The 16,333-nt window shown below is 47.7% G+C and overlaps 2 protein-coding genes across 2 annotated transcripts in view; one reads left to right on the forward strand and one right to left on the reverse strand.

The window, feature by feature from the left end:
• Positions 1 to 11,582, forward strand: part of Rhpn2 (rhophilin Rho GTPase binding protein 2) — a 57,686-nt gene extending 46,104 nt beyond the window's left edge. Inside the window, exons 11-15 of the mRNA XM_034485612.2 lie at positions 925 to 1,119; positions 3,558 to 3,634; positions 4,222 to 4,368; positions 4,753 to 4,908; positions 10,056 to 11,582. Coding sequence (XP_034341503.1) covers positions 925 to 1,119; positions 3,558 to 3,634; positions 4,222 to 4,368; positions 4,753 to 4,908; positions 10,056 to 10,316 — 836 coding nt within the window. The 3' untranslated portion in view covers positions 10,317 to 11,582. The remainder of the gene's footprint in view (positions 1 to 924; positions 1,120 to 3,557; positions 3,635 to 4,221; positions 4,369 to 4,752; positions 4,909 to 10,055) is intronic.
• Positions 11,583 to 11,604: 22 nt separating this feature from the next.
• On the reverse strand, positions 11,605 to 16,259 carry Faap24 (FA core complex associated protein 24). Its single transcript, XM_034485622.2, has 4 exons — positions 15,684 to 16,259; positions 14,716 to 14,855; positions 14,439 to 14,591; positions 11,605 to 12,389 (listed from the first exon to the last, which is right to left on the reverse strand). Exons 1-4 carry the CDS (start codon positions 15,787 to 15,789, stop codon positions 12,123 to 12,125), a joined length of 666 nt encoding a protein of 221 aa, XP_034341513.1. The 5' UTR covers positions 15,790 to 16,259; the 3' UTR covers positions 11,605 to 12,122.
• Positions 16,260 to 16,333: the final 74 nt, after the last annotated feature.

The raw sequence follows: 16,333 nt of genomic DNA on the forward strand, positions 1-16,333 counted from the left end.
GCTGTGAAAACTGTTGTTGGTTCCCTTCTCTCCCTCCCCTCCCCTCCCCTCCCTTCTTCTCCACCTCCTCCTTTCTTCTCCTCTTCCCTCCCCTCCTTTCTTCTCCTCTCTCCTCCTCTCCCTTCTCCTCTCCTCTCCCCCCTCCCTTCTTCTCTCTCTTCCAGTCTCCTTGCTCCTCTCCCCTCTCTTCCTTCCCCTCCTCTCCCCTCCCTTTCCTTTTTCTTCTTTAAGCCAGGTTACACTATGTAGCCCTAAACTCTGTGTGTGGACCACACTGGCCTTGAACTCGTAGAGATCTGTCTGCCTCTAGTTTTCTTTCTCTTCAGTTAATTTATTTGATCATTCATTCCTTTTTGAGACAGGGCAGGTCACTCAGGCTTGCTGTGAGCTTCCTGAGTACCGCCCCCCCCCCCCCCCCCCCCCAGAATCGGGGATTGAATAGAGGGCCTCATGTATGCGGGGCAAACACCACTAAACCAAACCTCTGCCTTTTTTTATTTCTTTTCATTTGGGGGGCAGACTCTTGGTAAGCTGCCCAGCTCTGTCGCCCAGGCCAACCTTGAACTTACCATCCCCCTGCCTCAGCTTCCCAAGTGCTGGTGTGCACGGGCTCCCATTGTTGTTTTTTATGCTTCACCAGTAGTGAGTGGCAGCTGGAAATGAGGAATCCTGTTCTAGTTCTCTGCCGAGTGTCAGCATGACCATCTCCTCGACTTGATGAGAGAGGCTCTCCCTCTGCAGTGTTGGGTGTGCTTGGCCATCCCACCTGCCTTTCTTGTCAGCAGATCATCATGGCTTGGCTCTCACCTCCTATTTACCTCATCAAATATAAACAAACAAACAAACAAAAAATAACAGGATTTTTTTTTTTTTAAGTTAATCAGGAAGGTCTTATTTTGGTCTGAGAGAGGTTTCTATCTGCAGGTAAAGGACATCTGCACCGGGCCATTGGCTACCACGAGGAGTCACTGAGGGAGGCCAACCTGTGCAAGAAGCTTCGTGACATCCAGGTGCTCCGCGACGTGCTGTCTGCGGCCCATCAGCGCACTCAGCTCAAGTACACCCAGCACCGAGAGGATGACGATCTTCTCAACTTGATTGACGCTCCAGATGTCCTTTGTGAGTGGTGGGAACTGTCTGGCACGTGGGAGTGTGGGTGCCACACAAGCCTGTATTTATTTGGCTGTCTGGCAGGGTTCACACAAGGCCTGGCTGCGGGGTGCCGGGTTTTGTCAGGATTGGATTGGGGAGAGACCTAGTGCAACTCCTCTGTTGGACGTAGTGACATACCTGTAATTCTAGTATTGGGGAGGTGAGGCAGGAGGATTGCCATAAATTCAAGGCCAGCCTCGGCCTGGGCCTAATGAAAGAGGTGAGGCTCTTATCCTGTCTACCTTTTCCTAGCCACCTTTACCTCAGTCTCTCTCAGTCCCCGCCTCTGCTCGGTCCCCGCCTCCGCTCAGTCCGCCTCTTCTATGCATTTTGAGTCCTCTCCTGGTCTTGTTTTGTGTTCCTCAGTTTGCTTCGCTCTGCCCTCTGCTTATCTTCCTCCTCAGCCCACCCTCCCAGCCTTTCCCTGGACTCTGCTTTGTCCCATCTAGTTTGGGTATACTCCTCCTCATGGGTCTCAGGCCTGCTCTGGGCTTTAGTGACCTCATCCATGCCTAGAGCCTTACTTGATGGTCTGAGGCCTGCAGATTACACCGAAAGTACACTGGCTGTCTTCTTTCTCTTTTACCTCCCTAACTTGGAAGCCACATGTGTACCTGTTTCCACTTCTGGCCTTTCTCCCCTTTTTGTGGCCCTGACATTTTTAAACATCTCCCAGGTATCACTGCAGTGTTGATGTGGCCTAGACAGTCACTGCTGTGCTTGGAAATGTCTTTGCAGGACGTCACTAGCTAGGTTGCTTTACAATGAGGATTTTATTTATTTATTTATTTATTTATTTATTTATTTATTTATAGAAATTAGAGTTGAGAAATGGAGGGTGAGTCAGGACCCTCCTAAGAATATAGAGAAAAAACCAGTTCTAGCTGGTCATGTGGGAGCCTCCATATCTTTCCCCTCTCCAAGGAATGGGGCAGGTCCCTTTGGAATGGACAGACCTCATGACCTGCTATCAGACAAGCATCTGTCAGAGTTTCTGTGGCCGAATCCTAGACAGAAAGATTAGAGCTTTTAGGATGGCCTGGGAGGATAGGAGTCCTAGTTTCTATAGCCTGCTGTGGGGAGAGAGTTATGAACCAGAAACGGTGGATGAGAGCAATAATAACATATATCATCGCTGGGCGGTGGTGGCGCACGCCTTTAATCCCAGCACTTGGGAGGCAGAGGCAGGCGAATTTCTGAGTTCGAGGCCAGCCTGGTCTACCGAGTGAGTTCCAGGACAGCCAAAAGCTATACAGAGAAACCCTGTCTCGAAAAACCAAAAAAAAAAAAAAAAAAAAAAAAAAAAAAAAAACCATATATCATAATATCTCACTCTCTCTGTTTCCTACAGCTCTGATCTAGGTCTCTTAGACCTCTTCCAACAGGACTCCTGGGCTTTTCTAGATCAGTATTAGCATCTGAGGTCTGCCAGCCTCAACATTCCCATCTGTATTAGCACTGAAGATGGTGCTAGCATTACCTGTGTTACAGATGAGGAAGCACTTGGGGTGTAGCTTAGTGGCAAGGTGCTTTAGAGTCCTACAGGCGTGGCCCAGTGGTAAAGCACCTGCCTAGAGTCCTCCAGTGAGGGTCTGGGGCATGGCTCTGTGCACTTCCTAGTTTGTGAGACCCCACATTTGATTTCCAGCAAGGACAAAATACAGGCAAGGAGGAAATGCTTAGGGATTCCAGTTCTTGTCCCAGGTGACCCCACATCTGGTGAAAGTACCAGTGTCTCTCAAGGATTCCACTCAGATGCTGTACTCCCCTCTGCCCAGGAGGTAGAGACTTAAACTCCATGGCTCACAGATGGCTTTACCACTCTGGCAGCCTCCTGTTGGTGTCCTTAAGACCCTCAGGGGTTATTGTGTGAATGAAGGGAGTCTGCCTTGGTGACTGTGGCTTCCTGCTGGAACAGCAGTTCTCAACCTGTGGGTCATGACCCCTTTGGAGGGGAGGGGTCAAACAGTCCTTTCACAGGGGTCACCCAAGATCGTTGGGAAACATAACTACTTACTTTATAATTCGTAGCAGTAACAAGATTAGATATATAAAGTAGCGACAAAAACAGTGCTACGGCCGGTATCACCACAGCACGAGCAACTGTGTTAAAGGGTCACAGCTTTGGGAAGGGTGAGAGCCACTGCATATGAACAAGCTCTTGGAAGGTAGATTTGTGTCTGATCTTCTCTGTTCCCACTCCAAATAGTTTAAGGCTCACAGGTATGGCCCAGCAGAAAGCATGGTCTCCCTGGGCCAGGCCCGAGAGGGCTGCCATCTACACCACTGTGTGTTTAGGCCAAGAGAACTCTGTTAGTGTCTTTAAAGGGAGGCCTGAAACCCGAGTTTTCAGGAATGACTTCCTGTGATACACACAACTTACCCTAATTCTAACCTTTTTTTAGCAAAAACTGAGCAAGAGGTCAAAATAACCTTCCCCGACTTCTCCAAAGTGACAGTGACAGACTTCTTCCAGAAGCTGGTATGTCAACCACTTATTTCATAAATTATGTAAAGGCTTTTAAAACTTTCTACTGTCTTTATTTTATTATTTTGTCTTGTTTTGGTTTTTTTTTTTGGGGGGGGGGGTTGGTGGTTCTTTTTTTTTTTTAAGACTGTGTTTCTTTGTGTAGCCATGGCTGTCTTCAACTCACTATGTAGAGCAGACTGGCTTTGAACTCATAAAGATCCTTTTTCCTCTGCCTCCTGTGTGCTGGGATTAAAGGCCTGTGTCACCATACCTGGCCCTATTAAGATTATTAGTAGGTTTAGGGGCATAATTTAGTTACAGTGCTCTTGCCTAGCATGTAAAAGTAGAATGAGAGAGAATATGAATGAATTTCTATAAGATAATCTTATTTCAAATATACTGGATATGTTAGAAACAGTGTCAATACTGTTCTTATAGAATTGTACCAGCACATACTGCCCCCGTGTGACATTAGACACAATGGAGCTGGTTAAAGAACAGAGGCAGGAGTGTCCCTTGAATCCATGTGTTTGAGCCCACCCTAGGCTGCAAAGCAATTCCGCCTCCAAAGCTTCACCTCATCACCCTCTCTTCTCAAGGGTCCCCTGTCTGTGTTTTCGGCCAACAAGAGATGGTCGCCTCCTCGAGGTATTCACTTTGTAGTGGAGGAAGGGGACTTGGGGTTCACCCTACGAGGCAACACCCCTGTCCAGGTGCACTTTCTGGATCCTCACTGCTCTGCTTCGGTAAGTGGGAGGACCAACGGGGAGCATGGAGGAATCAGAGCCAGAGGCCCAGGCACAAGTAGCTGGGTGGGTGATGGAAATTGGGGTTTGGTCATGTCTAAGGTCTGACTCTAAGTGAAAGGCTTTCTGAATGCTTCACACCCACCACCACACCCTCAGATAAATTTGTGTTTCTTGTAGTAAACTTTATGCAGATGTAGGACTCAGTACTGGAGTACCTAATTAGCATACGGATGTACCATAAAAATAAATAAATAAATAAAAATAAATAAATAAATATCAAAAGACAGGCTTATACCAGTGTCTGCTTGCACCACGAGTCTGGGGACGTATCCTGGAGTGTAATGACTAATCTCTGACATTTATTCAAACATTTCTTTTAAGCTTGCAGGGGCCAAGGAAGGAGATTATATTGTTTCCATTCAAGATGTGGATTGCAAGTGGCTGACAGTGAGTGAGGTTATGAAGTTGCTGAAGAGTTTTGGGGGAGACGAGGTTGAGATGAAGGTCGTGAGTCTCCTGGACTCCACATCATCCATGGTGAGCACAAGTGCCCTTGGTGGGGGAGGCTGTCAGATGGCCCTTGGAGTTGTCAGGCCCCCTGTTTCCCACCTGTATAATATGGCAGGGGCATCTGACGCCATCCCCTGGTCTCTTTTGCTCATACTTGCCCTGGGTCAGAGATAACCTGAAAACTGAATTTTTTAATCTCAGACTAATTAGCTCACTGTTTTTTTTTTTTCTGATGAAATTCTGTGTAATCACAGGATTAATGAAATAAAAATGTTCAGGTAAAGTTGAGTGTACCTGGAATCCTGTCACCCAGGATGGTGAAGACCAGGCCAGCCTGGGATACACAGTGAGACCCTGTGCCAGACTGATGGGGGTGGGGAGGAAGGGAAGGAGACAGACAGACAGATAGACAAACAGATAGACAGACAAATGGTTGTTTTATACAGAAGGGCTAAGAGACCATCGTAGTCACTCCCAGTGAGGTCTTGGGAAGTGTTTGGTGCTTCTGTCAGTTCATCTGTGGAGCTAGAGCCTTTGAGTGTTTGCACAGGGAAAGGAGGTGACACCAAAGTGCCAATTCTCTTCTGCACTTTGCCACACTTAACAATGTACTTTAGACCGTTCACACTGTAACAACTTTCATTCACAATACTCCGAGACTAAGCTTTTCATTAGTCTAGCAAGAGACCCGAGGCTCATGAAACAGATTTTATTCAGCTCACAACATAGGAGGTTGAAAAATCCAGATCTAGTGCTTCCGTTGCTCTGGCCATGTGGTAAGGTAGATGGCATGATGGTAGGAGAGAGCACGGTGTAGAACAGGCCAAATCTTCCAGGGTCCCAGCATTTCTCCCCAGTTAACTCAAGGACCTCTGTGAGACTTGCACAAAAAAGCAAAGCATAGATGTGGTTTTGAAAACCAGACTAACGTTGTCCAGTGTCCAGCAGTGGGCACAAGGCTGACAGAAGAGTGTGCTGGGGGAGGGATGGCTCAGCAGCCAAGATCTCTTGCTGTTCTTGCAGAAGACCCAGGTTCAGTCTCCAGCACCCACACAGCCGCTCGGTGCTGTATCTGCGCCCTCTTCTGGCCTCTTTAGACCTTGTAGACACTCATACACATAAAATAACAATAATCGTTATAAAACATAAATAATTGTATAATAACAATAATTGTTTAAAAGAAAGAAAGGAAATAAGGGTATGCTGAGCACGGCACTGACAGGAACAGATTGTACCAGAAGGAGAGGAAGACCTTTAAGCGGGCAGAATGGATTACAGGAAGTGGGGCGGGGCTTGTTGACAGGGGTGGAGGTTGGAAGCCAGTCAGCCTTCACAGAGGTTGCTGACATAGTCCAGGGTTTGTTTTTGAAGACTATCTGCTGCTTGGGTCTGGATATCTGGCCAAGCGAGCAGTGTGGACTGCACGCATGCACGCATGGTGCATGCGTGCGTGCGTGCGTGTGTGCGTATGTGATCATAAGCAGCATTTGGGAGCTGTATTAGTTAAGTTCATGTCGCTGTGACTGAAGTAAGGGCAGAAGTAAACAACTTAAGAGAGGAGAGGTTTGTCGTGGCTCATGACTTTAGGGGACGCTGTTCATCTTGGTGGGGAGGGCATGGCAGCCGGAACTAGCCTCTTCCGCCTCCCCACATCTTGGTAGGTCAGCAGATATCACCTTCAAGGCTCATCTGGGAACATCCATTTCTGCCAGCTAGGCAACAGTAACAAAGTTTCCATAGCCTCCCAAAGTGAGCACAGCCTTAAAAGAGCCAAAAATGAATAAAGACAGGAAGATGAGGAAGTTTAGACTCAGTACACTAGGAAACCGCGGAGAATGCTGTGGGCTGGAGACACATACACAAAATCCATGGTGTTTCTGGACAGGCAACCAAGTGATCTCCGGGAACAGACGTGTGTCTGAGAAGAGGTTAAGCAGACAGCTGTGCGTGGTCTTGAATGTTGTCAGGAGTCTGGACTCCACAGAGCTTGCTGTGCCCCCATGACTGGTTAAAAGGTTTATTTATCACTGTTGCTGTCCTCCCTTTGAACCAGGGCCAACAGGGCATGGTTTTAAAAGTGGTCGCTTCAGCACACAGTCTGGCTGGATTTAAATTCTGGCCATAACTAGTCATGGACCTTGGGTGAGTTCAAGAATAGCTCTGAAGCTCACGATAGTGGGGAGAGAGGAACTGTATCCTAGGGTCTTAGTGGGCCACGATGAGTTAGTATAGGCAAAGCCTGTACAACGGGACTCAAGAGCCATTTGTTTATAAAGTAGGTGTGATAATGTTCCCCGTGATTGTTTTTTTAGATATTTATTTATGTATTTTTTTAAAATAGGAGTGCTCTGTTGCATGCATATCCACATGCCAGATGGCATCAGATCCCATTATAGATGGTTGTGAGCCACCTTGTGGTTGCTGGGAATCGAACTCAGGCCCTCTGGAAGAGGAGCCATTCTTAACCACTGAGTTATCTCACCAGCCCTATACTACCATGATTGTTATGGGTCATTTTCTTGTAGCCAATGAAGACTTCAGATAATGACTCTTGGCCACTGTTTGCTTTTAAAAGGTTCCTGGTTATTAATTCTAATTACAAGTAGGTGTGTGTCCTACTTGTATGTATGCACACATGAGTGAGCGCAGGTGCTAGGTGCCAGAAAGTGGCAGGTCCCTTGGAGCTGGAGTCACTGCTGGTTGTGTGTGGTGACTGCTGGGAACTGAGCTCAGGTCCTCTGGGAGAGCAGCAGGTGCTCTGAGCCACCGAGCCATCTCCCAGCCCCGGAACATTGTGTTTCACTGACTCTGCTGCAAAACAAACTTAGATGGCAAGTGCCGGGCACGTGACTCAGAATGTAACGCTTGCTTAGCATGTCCTGGGTTCCTTCCCAGTGATGGAAAAACATCAAAGTGGTGAGAACAAGCTAAGGGCCGTCTCTACCCGCATCATTTACCTGCTACTCTTTGTTTTGAATGGTGGGAATCCTGCTCCTTCCTAGAGCACATTTGGAAACTACTAACACCGTGGAAAGAGTCTGTGCTTTGCAATGTAGAGCTGGAATCGGGCCCTGACTCTCAACAAGCTGTGCAACTTCAGCTGGTTAACACCCTCTCTGGGCCTTGGTGTCCTTGGCAGTAGGTTTTCAGAGTTAGACCATGCAGTATTTGCCAGAAGTGCTCTGAAAGTCTCAGACAGGGGGCAGGAAGGCTTGGGGACTCAGGGGCAGGGAGCATGCCATGTACAAACAATAGAAGATGGGAAGGGAAGGAGGGAAGACCTGAGAAGGGGCAGAACCTGGAGTGGTCCTGGGAGGGGAAAGGGTCAGAGAAGCTTCTTAAAGAATGTGTGGGTGTGTGTGGACATGCATGGATACCAGAGCGAGCCCGTGTCTGCTAGGAATGGCTTCTGAGGCAGGAATGCAGGGTATGGGCTGGTACCTGGAGGAGGAGGAGTGGAATCCAGGCAGTGTGGGGTATGTTCTTTGAGGCCATTGCAATTGCTTGTAGGGCAAGGCTCTCTGGAGGATATATGTGTCGAGTGGTTGGAGGTGAGCAGAGAGGATTATAAGAGCCATATTAGAGCAAAGGGCTGGTGGGACCAGGGGAAGACAGGCATGCCAGGTCAAAGGTCATTCAGAGCCAGGGAGTCAGGGAAGCCTCAAGCTGTAAACCAGCTGTTTGAAGGATGGTGGTGGGAGAGGCAGGGAGGCATGTGGTGGAACCGGAGCTGACATCCTGCCAGAGGAGGGAGGACAAGAACTGAGAATGTTTGTGAGGGAGCCGTTATCATGGTAGAAGGCAGACTCAAAGCAGGTGAAGGGTGGGAGGTGCTCAGAGTCCTGGATTCTGGCTGGAGAACTTGGTCTCATCGTTTTTCATGATCGCATGCCCCATTGGAGTCTTTGAAAGGGAGTCTTGACCCAAAATTACCAGATTCCAAGGTGCCCTAGGTAGAGTTACTATTGGCTGAAATAAAACACCAGGACCAGAAAGCAACTTGGGTTAGGAGAGGGTTTGTTTGGCTCACACTTCCCTATTTCTGTTCACCATCAAAAGCTGTGAGGGCAAAGGAGATGGAACTCAAACGCCAAGACCAAAGAAACCTGGGGAGGAAAGGATTTATTCGGTCCACACCTCCACAGCACTGTTCATCATCAAAGGAAGTCAAGACAGGATCTTAAACAGGGCAGGAAGCTGGAGGCAGGAACTGATGCAGAGGCCGTGGAGGGGTGCTGCTTTCTGGCTTGCTCCCCCTGGCCTTCTCAGTCTGCTTCCTTATAGATCCCAGGACCATCAGACCAGGAATTGCACCACTCACACTGGGCTGGGCCCTCCCCCATCAATCCTAATTAAGAGAATGCCTTACAGGCATGCCTACAGCCCGATCTTCTCCAATGACTCCAGCCTGGATCAAGTTGACATAAAACTAGCCAGCACATAAGGGGAATCACCATAAATACCCTTCCTTTATTGTTCCCTGTATTAAGAACCAAACAGCTCTCCACGCCCCACCCTCCGCATCCTGAGTGCTAAGATGTATAGCACAAAACTGCCCCTGTCTATGCTTTACAGAGTTTTAAGTTTGGTTTATTTATTGGGCGTGTGTTCCATGGAGCGCCTGTAGAGGTCAGGGGACAACCTGTAGGAGTCAGCCAGTTCTTCCCATCCTCACATGAATGCCTTTACCTACTGAGCCATCTTTCCTCCGACCTAGCTTTTCAGGGCATAATTCTGTGAGCGCATCAGTCATCCAAGTTTTAGATTATATCAACCTGATATATATATTTGTGTGAGAGTACCATAAGTGTGCATGCGGAGGTCACAGGATGACTTGTAGGAGCCATTTTCTCTTTCTATCAGGTAGGTTCAGAGGGTGGGATTCAGGTCACCCTTGCTTTGTAGCAAGCACCTGTACCCACCGGGCCATCTCATCGGCCCTCCATCACCCTTCCGTCAGAAAGGATGCCGTCGGTGTACAGTGTGAGTTTCAAACTTTTGGGTTCTTAGTACAACATCTGCTGTGACTCAAGCTGGCCTCCAACTGAGTAGCCAAGACTGGTGTTGAAGTTCTAATCCCCCCGCTTCTTCCTCCCGAACTCTACCTGAACCAGATTTGCCCATCGTTACTGTCTGGTAATGCCTCACTTTCCCTCTTCCTTCCCCACGAACAGCATAATAAGTGTGCCACTTACTCTGTGGGGATGCAGAAAACGTACTCCATGATATGCCTGTCCATGGACGACGACGACAAAGCTGACAAGACCAAGAAAATCTCAAAAAAGCTCTCCTTCTTGAGTTGGGGCACCAGTAAAAACAGACAGAAGTCGGCCAGCACTCTGTGCCTCCCTGAGGTTGGCCTGGCAAGGCCACAAAACAAGAAGAAGCTCCCGACTCCCTTCAGCCTGCTCAACTCGGACAGCTCTCTGTACTGAAGAGAGGAGGCAGAACGGGTCACTCCGCGGCTGCCACAGCTGTCTAAGCACCCATGCCTCGACGGGAATGTCCTCCAACCCCATCTTCTCAGAGTGCAAATTTTGATGTGCTTGTTGTGAACGTGAAGAGAGGCCTCCAGAAATCGCCGAGAAACCCAGCCACATGAGGATTTCCACACTGCTGCAGTTATTTATTCTAAAGTAGGGCATAGAAGAGCCTGGATGCTTTAACTGTTTTTTTGGTTTTCCAGTTTTCTACTGTGTAGCCCTGCCTGTCCTAGAAGTTGCCCTGTAGACCAGGCTGGCCTCGAACTCAGAGATCCACCTGCCTCTGCCTCTTGAATGCTAGGACTAAAGATGTGTGCCACCACCACCCAGCGGCTGCTATGGCAGTTCTCAGTGGCTGTGATTATGATATTCAGACACTGCGAGAGATGAATTGGGGCCACCTACTTTGGCACTATATCTGAGTGTTTAGATTTGGATAACAGTGATTCCTTAACCTCAAGTTCAAGTGACTCTTGAATGGAGGGAGGTGACAGGTGTTACTAAAACCGGGCTGCTTAGAAGATTTCTGTGAGTTTGAGGCCAGCCTGGTCTACATAGTGAGTTCTAGGACAGCTGGGGCTACATAGAGACCCTGTCTCAAGCAAAACTGAAACAGGCTGCTTTAAGTACTTAGGAATTCATGAGATGAAAATGGTCCATCTCTTGTCATTCCTGCATCATTTGACTGCTCTTTCCCAGATAAAGTTGAGTGCCAACTCTGCCTTCCCTTCCTCCAGGACCACCTCAGTCATGCTGACCAGTAGCTAACACAATGGCAGTGTTAGGAGATACTGTCTACAGGGTAGATAATATGCTGTTTGATACTCAAAACGTCGCTCTTTTTGTTTAAAGTAGGAGGTATGTAACTATGTGTTTTAAGAGTCTTGGTTTAAGTAGTAGTTTCGCAGTTTACAAGGTGAAGACGTAAACTTACTCAAGTTGAAACCTCTACTTGACTTTGTAAGATGTATCTACCAACTTGACTTTGGGGCTATAGGTTGGATGATACTGTGACCTTTTCAGAGTCACGGTTGACACAGTTTAAGTGATTTGCTTAAGGATATAGCCTGTGGATCTTAGTTAGAGAGGTAACACGGATTTAAATATTTTTCTATTGTGCAATATCTCGAGAACGCAAACGCCTTAAGGAAAGTGTGCCCACTGTCCCTGGGGCTGTGTTTATATAAATATTTAAATAAAGTCATGTTCATTGTTTGAGTTATTTTTTTTTTTTTTATTTCACCCTAATTACTTCTTCTACATCATCCAAAGCACAAAATAGTTTTTTTGTGTTGAGAAGGGAGGAAGGGGTTATGAGGGAGGAAAGGCATTTGTTGACAGAAACTCCAGAGCATGGTACCTGACATGTGCGGAGAAGACCTGAGCTGAGGCCCTGACACTGGGAACAAGGGCACTCCCTACTCAGCTCTGGACCCTCACATCTGCCACCTGGACCCTCACAGGACCTCTCAGTGACACATGAAGGGCAAAGTGCCTTGTACAAATCTGCTCCAGCTGGCTGCTGCTGAGAAAGTCTCTGGATGAACCCTGCGGGATCCTCTTTATCTTAATCAGAAAGTGGCCAGTGCCACCCGAGACCCCCCAAGGCCCACAAGGTCACTGCCCCGACAGACAATGAGGCAGGGCCTCATCGGTCCGCTCCTTATCTTTAGCCTGTTGCCACTGGGAGGAGGACGTTTTCCCTTGCTTTTTAAAATATGAAACCCAGACGATGTAGTTTGTAGTCTGAAGGCAGAGTCAGCTGCGGGGCTGCTGTCCCTTAGGCTGGGTGAAGAAGGTGTGGATTTGCCGTGCTACTGCGTGTCCCACGACCTCCTCCAGTTCCTGGATGGAAGCGTTACTCAGTTGCTGGATGCTTGGAAACTTCTGGAGCAGAAGGGGGGCCTTAACCTTCCCAACCCCTGGGATCTGCTGCACAGTTTGAACAAGAGACAACTCAGAAAGCATGGAGCGCTTTTTCCTGAGGAAAGGGTTCTTGCTGGGCTCTCTGGTTTGCTCTTGAACCTGAATGGGAAAATTAAAGGAAAAGGATGTGAGCGCCCTCTGGTGGACAGATAGTTCTTATTTAAAAATGTGTGTGTGTGTGTGTGTGTGTGTGTGTGTACACATGTATGTACACATGTGTGCTGCAGTGCACGTGTGCATGCCTGGGTGTGGGGGCGAGACTAGCACTGGGTGTCTTCCTCTACTGCTCTCTACCTTATTGGGGGGCGGGGGGAGTTCTTACTAAACCCCGAGCTCTTCAAGGTAGAAAAGCCAGTGACCTCCAAGGATCTTGCTGTCTTCACCTCCCCAGTGGGCTTTTTACATGAGCTCTGGTCCCCCGTGTCTGTGTGGCTTACTTACTGTGTCACTTCCCTAGCCCCTTAAGACAGTTGTTCCATATCATTCAGTTTATATATAAATAATGTAGCCCAGGATAGCCTCAAAGTTCTGCTCCTCCTAGCTCTCAGAGGCTGGAACTGTAGGCATGCTCCATGGGCTTGCTTCATTTATGCATTTTATTTGTTTGACTTTTGTGAATTTTTATCGGGGTTTGTTGTGGGTGGAAATGCTAGTTTACGTTATTTGGGGAGACATGTATGTACTACAGCATGCATGTAGAGGTCGGAAGACAATCTGGGAAGAGACTCTCTTCTTCCACCATATGGACTCCAGGGATTGAACTCAGAGCCCCAGGTGGCAAGTGCCTTTACCCACTGCACAACTTGCCAGCCCATGACACTTTTCTTAAAACACTTCCCAGGAGCACTGGGCAGGGCATATAGCACCTATACTCCCAGCACTCAGGAAGCATTACAAGTTAGAAGTCAGCCTGGGCTACAAAGTAAGTGCTCTGCAAGCCACCCTGGTCTACACAGTGAGACTGGAATGGAAAGGCAAACTAACTCCCTAGGAAAGGGTAAAGTGCAGGCAGCCTGAAAACTCGGGGACAGAGCAAAGGAAAGGAAGCCAGCACTGTCTGTTTTTGTTGGGTGTGTGGAATTCACATAGGAATACACGTTTGTGTGCGTATGGAGACCACACGTCAACCTTGTGTGTTCCTTGGGCTCCATGCATCACGTGGTTTGAAACAGAGTTTCTCCTTGCCTGTAGCTGGTTGATCCGGCTAGGCTGGCTGGCTAGCAAGCCATAGGCATTTATCTGCCTGTCTCTCTCCCCAGGGGTGGAATTACAGGTATGTGTCATCATGTATAGCATTTTCAGATGGGGTGGGGGTGGGGCATCAAATTGAGGTCCTCATGCTTGTGTAGCAAGTGTTTTAACCACGGGGCCATGCCCCCCAGTCCCAGGTTTTTTATTTTTAGTTGTTTGTTTATTTGTTGCAAAGAGATTAAGCCTATACACAGAAGTACTGAATCTTAGGCATGGTGTCAGAAATGCTTGTGATCCCAAGGACCTGGGAAGTAGAAGGAGGAGGATCAGGAGTTTAAGGACTGTCTGGGCTCCACAGGCCCTATAGTGTGAGGCAGGAATGGGGAGTGGACACACACACACACACACACACACACACACACACACACACACAAAAAAAAAAAAACAAATGAAGAAATGCTGCTACTTAAATATGGCATGTGCGAAGGGGACAAAGGGGCTGCCCCGGCTTACAGCCTTGGTTATACACAGAAGTTTCAAGAAACCAGATGGAGGTCTCATTGGCTGGCAGAGTGTTTGCCTTGCATGCAGTAAGTCCTGGGTTCAACCTCCAGCACTGCCTAAAGCCCAGGGTGGTGACACGTGCCTGTGATCTCAGCTACATAGGACCCTGTGTCAAAAATTTATCTTGAAGTCAGGTGTGGTGGCGCACACCTTTGATCCCAGCACTTGGGAATTAAGGGTAGAAGGATCTCTGTGAGGCCAGCCTGGTCTACATAGAAAAAAAACCTTTCTCAGAAAACAAACAAAACAAAATTAAAAAGAAAATATTTTGAGAAACCAACACCATTTTAATAAAGGCAGCTTTGGGAAGTCTGGATCTGAGGCAAACTGAGCATCTTCTGGACGGATATTATGGATCTTCTGGATATTATAACAGAGAAGTCTGATACTTACCAACTGGATAATGAGGCAGGATGCTTCCGACTGGCTTGCCACTGGAAGCAGCACCATCCCAAGGTCTAGCACAGTGAACTTCTGGACTGCTGGGAAGTACTGTTCACTCATCTGGGTTTTTTCAACTATTATAATCCCTTGAAGATGTGCAGACTTCAAAAGAAAAGAGTAAAGTCTGGTAACAGCTCCGTTTGAAGTTCAGAAAGCTACCACTCAGTGCTTGGGACAGTTGTTGAGAGGGGATGCTAGATTTTAGTGCCTCTAATTCAGTACTTACGTTTCTAAAGCGAGCAAGTCTCTTTCTGTAGCCATGTCCGGCCACCAGATCTGCTTCAGTGATATAGAGAATGCAAGATTTGCTAGACAGGTAGAAATCTGCTGATGCCAGACCCTCCTCAAAAATGAGTCTAACTTTTCCTAAAAAACAGACAAAATGAATTTTTAGAAATTCCAGATAACAAGGCAGCAACAGGTAGAATGTATTTTTTGTGTGAAGACTCATTTTAAAAATGTGTGTGTGTGTGTGTGATTGTGCTCACAGATACCCCGAGAGGCAGGGCATCAAATCCTCTGGAACTGGAATTACAGGCAGTAATGACCAGCCCAGTGGAGATGGTGGGGATCTAGCCATCTCTTGTCCCCACTCCACTTTTTGGTGGTTTGAGACAGGGTTTCTCTGTGTAGCCCTGATTGTCCTAGAACTCACTCTGTAGACCAGGCTGGCCTTGAACTCAAGAGATCCTCCTGCCTCTGCCTCCCAAGTGCTGGGATTAAAGGTGTGGCCTGACTTTTAGACCACCTGGCCTAAGCTTCCTTTTTAATAAAATAAAATAAAACAAAACCCAAAGATTTACATGTATGTTTTGCTTGCATATGTCTGTGCACATGTGTGAGCCTAGTGCTCCCAAAGACCAGATGAGGGAGGAGTCTGATCCCCTGAGCCACCAGGTGGGTGCTGGGAATTAAACCAGGATCCTCTGCAAAACCAGCCAGTTCTCTTAACCATTGAGCTATCTCTCTAGTCTCATTTTATGTTAGTCTATGTAATTATTTTGATACAAGCTCTCATAGCCCAAGTTGGCCTTGAATTTGCTACGTAGCCCAGGCTGGTATCCAACTCAATGATTCTCCTGCTTCAGTCCCAGGAGTGCTGGGATTGTAAAAGAACATCACCATACCCAGCATTTCTCTCCCTCTTTTAACGTGCTGTGAAGAAAGGAGTATGATAGAAGACAGCCCACTGACCTTGTATCTCCTGAGCCAGTTGGGACCCACGCCATTTTTCATTAGCCACAATATGCCCCAGTGGCACGTGGACCGGACCTGTACCATCAGAGGGATTCCTTTCCATCCGTGGTTTTGGTCTAATGAGGAAAATGAAAGATTTCGCTCGAGTAGGCGCTGTTGCACACACTTCTACACGAAGTCCGAACCTCTTTGCAGGATCTGTAGAGTGGCTTTTCAGGCATTGAACTACTTCAACCGACGTCTGAATTCAAGAAATGTATTTATTTATTTTCAAAACAATATTGGGTCTTATTATCAAGCTTGGCTCCTCTCTGTACTGATAGTTGACTACTAGCTCAAGCTTGACTTGAACTCAGCAGCCCAAGTACTAGAATGACAGCCGGGTGCCACCACCCCAGGCTAAAACCGGGAGACTTCTGTTTTAGTGACTCCGTCCCTCTTTGTAAGCAACTCCCTTAGCTCTAACAGGACGCTTATGGTGGCTCCTCTATTCGGTCCCTGTCAGGGGCTACAACGGCAAGGAAGCTCACTGCTCCGGGGTCTAGAACCTCCGTGGATGTCACCAGACGCCCTGCCACTTCCGGGTTCCCACATCCCGGGAGCCCTCTTTGAAATTCTGAAACGCCCTGTCCTGCGTTTGATTGGGT

The sequence above is a fragment of the Arvicanthis niloticus genome, chromosome 1 (genome assembly GCF_011762505.2).
Source record: "Arvicanthis niloticus isolate mArvNil1 chromosome 1, mArvNil1.pat.X, whole genome shotgun sequence".
Taxonomy (NCBI): Eukaryota; Metazoa; Chordata; class Mammalia; order Rodentia; family Muridae; genus Arvicanthis; species Arvicanthis niloticus.